This window comes from Habropoda laboriosa, unplaced genomic scaffold (assembly GCF_001263275.1).
Source record: "Habropoda laboriosa isolate 0110345459 unplaced genomic scaffold, ASM126327v1 scaffold65, whole genome shotgun sequence".
In the NCBI taxonomy this organism is placed as follows: domain Eukaryota; kingdom Metazoa; phylum Arthropoda; class Insecta; order Hymenoptera; family Apidae; genus Habropoda; species Habropoda laboriosa.
Genome location: NW_017100254.1, coordinates 3,599,271 through 3,603,793, shown reverse-complemented (window position 1 = coordinate 3,603,793; position 4,523 = coordinate 3,599,271). Strand labels below are relative to the sequence as shown.

Genomic DNA, 4,523 nt, shown 5'->3' with positions numbered 1-4,523 from the left:
CGACTTATAGCTTTGTATGTACAGGTCGTTGAGAAACTGTTTCAAGTATGATTGTAACTACGGTTAATCTTACGACGAGAAGGATGCAATCTTTTGGATTCGTGAAGTTACATCTGTACAGTATCGGTATGACTAGATCACAGTTAGTGGAACAGCCACTGTTTGTCGCCTCGTTCCGGGCCTTTCCCCTCTCACGTTTTTCCACCACGAAAAGCCACTTCTGTAAAAAGAAAGAGGGAAAGGAATTTCCACGTTAGAACACATCGTTTTTCATCATTTTTTTTTTTGCGAACGAACAGATTTGGAGGATAGATTACGTTCGTTTGTGTCCAAGTTTTTGGCGGTTCTTCTCTCTCTCTGGTTGGATATTGAAATTTTTATAAATTTATTCCCCGAGTAATTGGGACTGACGAAGGTTACCGAGTAGACGCTACAGGTATAGAAGCAGGGGATGATTTCAGGTAAGGGCAGTTTTACTGGAAGGGACCAGCTCTCCACGGGTAGAACGAAAAAGAAGGAATCGAAGGAGACGATCGGACGGCGAGGGGACGAGAGAGACGGAAGAATAGCGTACCGGTTCAAAAACTCACAAAGCGGGCACTGAAGTATCCTGACAGATGCATTCAAGTTAAACGCACCAGACGAAATCGTCTCTTGTGGAAAAGAGAGAGAGAGGAGAGCGCAACGGAGAGAGAAGAAATCCGCGGGAAGGAACGTTTCGAAGGATCAAGATTAGAGTCGAATGTGAACCTTCGATCGCGACGCATTTTTCGTCGCACTTTAAACGAGGAGAAAATTGTCGAATTTCGAAAGTTCCATCATTTTCTTGGCAAATTCGTCGAAATTGTCTTTCGCGTATATTTTCGAAGATCGTGAAACGATTTCGACGGCGAGTAATCCTCGACGAAACACGCATAATACGTTAGGAGGGAAAAGTTGTCAGATCTGAATGGAAGGTTCGGAAGGTTTCACGGAGGGTGACAAGATTTTTCAGAGAGAGGAGACGAATTGGACGACTCGAAAAGTTGAAGGCTGCGAAGGGATGAAAAAACGGTAGAAGGGCCCCGGGTATACGTATACGCAGGCTATAGGCATGCGTGTGTTGGTAGAGGAGTAAAAGAAATCGGGCACAAAAGCGTCGCTTCTCGAATGTATACTCGGTGCCCCCCTTGAATGGAGTCTGCGATTTGAATGACTGGAGTTTCAGCGAGGGGTCGCGCGCGCCATTGTCACGGAGCAAGGTCACAAATCTGGTCGGAAATTTCTTTGAACTTCCTCCTAAGGTAACGCGGATGTTACCTCACGGGTAAATTTACGGTCGTTGAGAAGCGAGGGAGGTGAGAAACTTTCGAGAGAGAGAGAGAGAGGAAAAAAAGGATCCTGAATGTGATGCAACGCGTTTCTTTGTTGTCCTGCTCGCGGAGAATCTGTCCACCGTTAAACATCGTTAACAACTCTGACTTGCAAAGCGTTTCATTTTTTCTTTCTTTCTTTCGGTCGAATGAAATAGCGAATGGAAAGTATCACTAAGTAAACTGTGTGCCCGAGACTGACGTTAAATTTGATTCCACTCGTGCGAATGTAAACGTGTGCTAAACAAGAGTGACACCAACCTTGAGGAAAAGAAGGGACGAAATGGTAGTACGACACGGATACTCTCATTGACTCTGTTGCCACCAAGATATGACGTCCAATAGTTCCTCGTCCTCGGGGCTCATCGGTTCGTAATTGTCGTAATTATCGGAACGCGGGACGTAGAGTGTGCCCGATGTTCCGTACCCTTGGCTGCCAGCTGACGACGCCTCGGAGACGAAACTCGGCGTTGGCGAACTCGAGGCCTCGGAACATGGTGCTGGCACGAACGTCGGGCTAGGATTTTGTCTCAGATGTTGATGTCGGTGCATGTCGTTGTTGTTTACGTTCCCGCGAAGTCTCAACTCCGGAGAATTACCGACTCCGTTTGTAGAGCTACACGTAGACGATGCCGAAGAGGCGGAGGACGGTGGCGACGAAGTCGGTGACGATACACTTGTGACATCCGAACCACTGTCGTGCTCCTCCAGAAGACGTTGAAGACTCCTGATATACTCGACCGCCATCCTTAGCGTCTCGACCTTGGACAGCTTTTTGCTACCGGTTCTGGAACCACCGTGGGTACCGGTTGTATTTCCACCGAGTGCCTGTGCCACACTTTGGGGTATGTGCTGCCTCAACGTGGCGAATCCGTTGTTCACCTGTTTCACACGATTCCGTTCACGAGCGTTTCTTCTCGCGACCGAGGCCGGCTGATGAGGAACGGTACCGTAGGGTCCGGTAGCCTGGCCGTACAGCTTGGACCGCTTGCAACCGTGTTGCTGTATCTTGATGTCGTTCGCCGGCATGCTGCTGGTGGAAACGATCACATTGCCACGGTGTGTTTGTGCACTGGTCGCCGAAGAGCCGTGGAGATTGTGGTGATGATGCTGTTGCTGTACGCTCAACATGATGGGCAATATGTTCCCCTCCTTCAAGTCCACTAAGGTCATATCACAGATTCGATCCCCCTACTACGTGAGTAGGAGTGCGCGGCAGCGCGTGCCTGATGACCTTGAGAAATAGAATCCTCGATGGGCTGAAAGTATTAGGCCGTCGATCGATTATTAACCCTCTTCGACGGACCAGGGCTCCCCCTTTTTCTTTCTCTCTCTCTCTCTCTCTCTCTCGCGACACCTTGCTTGGAGGAATATTGCGCGGCGGCGGCGGCGTGTCCGGCGAAAACGAGAAGAAGAGAAAAACAAAAAAAAAAAAATGAACAACAAAAACGGTTACGTGAGTTTATAAAAGTTGCCGTGCAAAAACTAAACCGCACCCTCGATGCTGACGGTACGGACCTGGCTCCCGAAATGCCTTGCCAAGAAGGGTTCGAGGCCTTATATAGCCAGGGCGGGCACGCGCCTATCCCCACCACCGGGCCCCATACTTGATCTTGGGCCCTAAACCCCCATCTTCTCCCTCTACCTACTCGCTTGCAGCACCTCATACCCCTGTGCATCCCCACCAAGCGCGATCCAAAGGCCCTACAACGCCCGAGATTCTCATCTTCGTGAATTGCTGCCCTCCCGTGCTCTTCTTGCCTGCCCCCACGAATACTATTTGCCGATTCAGATATTTAAAGACGATATTACCTACCGTCGTTATCGTCGCTAGATAACGCTATTCGTGGTCCTCGTTTCTTAGAAACTCTGCCCTGGCTAGTGCTCGAGATTGTAACGCTAGCCTCTACGCGCGACGACGCAACAGTAAACGTTACAATTTTCAATTACAACATTACTTACACCATGGTCTATCAGAGAAGGTATGTTTCACGACAGGTGTGAAATGTTCTAACTCGTCTCAACGATAACACGTATATACCATACTTGTTCTCGGTAATTGAATTTCGGCCAGGTCCTCAGGAATCGATTAGCATAACCTGCATCGAGCCAGGAGTTTCACTAATGCGAAAATTCGTGGTCGCGTGAGAAACACTGGCGCGCACGCAGGAAGGGTCCACATCCCCACCAGCCGGTCCAGTGTCTCAGGGATCGAAATTTGAACAGTTGCCGAGAGAAAGAAAAGCTGGTCCAGAGACCGAACGAGCCGAGCCGGTCAAGAGAGAGACGGTGAGGGAGACGGAGTGAGAGACACGCGCGCACGCATCACGAGCGTGCAGCAGAGAGAGCGAGAGAGAGAGAGAGAGGGAGGGAGAGACCTGCGGGAAAGAGGAGGAGGAGGGGGGGTGGGGGCTGAAGAAGAGAAGCTACGTCGGGAAGAAGGTAGAGGCCGCGCGAGTGGAGTAAGGAGGTTTCACGAAGGATATGTGGGCCCAAGTGGAGGAAGGGAAGTTGGGCACACCGGTACTGGCCGCAGGGGCAGAAGAGGGCAGGGGGTGGAAGAGACGTGAGCCGTTCTCCCCACCATCTATCCGTGGCGCACGCCGACCCCCATCCATCGGGCTCCATTCCCCCCACCACACGCCGGTCCGTACGAAGCGTGCGCGTGCGTGAGTGCGTGTACTAGGGCGCACGCGTGCTTGCTGGGCCTCGTGCTGAAGGGGAGCGTGTATGGGGAGGATGTGCGCGCGCACAGACGCGCGTGGACCCATATGTATGTATATACGCGGGCTGTATGCACGCTCACGCGTGGAACAGGTATATGCCCTGTTCCCTTCTTTTTTTTCCTTCTTTCACCGCCACTCTGTCTCCTCTCACTCACTCACTCACTCTCTCCCTCTCTCCTCTTCTCTCTTTCCATCTATGCCTGCCTATCTTTTTTTCTGTTGAAAAAGCGCCGCGTAAGGGCCACTCGACAGCCACTGGATGTTCGCCCCGCGATTGCGCGTGGAGCTGTGTGATAAATATCCGACGCCTGAATGTCGTCTGACGTTGGATTTCGACAGATAAAGAACGCTTTGACGCTTTAAACTAAGTTGTAGCCAGGTACGCGTTGTACGTCCGATAATACACGATAACACCCAAGTCCTATCACATGAATTTCATGCTTCG

The 4,523-nt window shown here is 50.9% G+C and overlaps 1 protein-coding gene across 1 annotated transcript; it reads right to left on the bottom strand.

Annotated features, from left to right (window-relative positions):
- Positions 1–1,658: 1,658 nt before the first annotated feature.
- LOC108572415 (achaete-scute complex protein T3-like) lies at positions 1,659–2,525 on the bottom strand. Its single transcript, XM_017934652.1, has one exon. The coding sequence runs from the start codon at positions 2,523–2,525 to the stop codon at positions 1,659–1,661; it is 867 nt and encodes a 288-aa protein (XP_017790141.1).
- Positions 2,526–4,523: the final 1,998 nt, after the last annotated feature.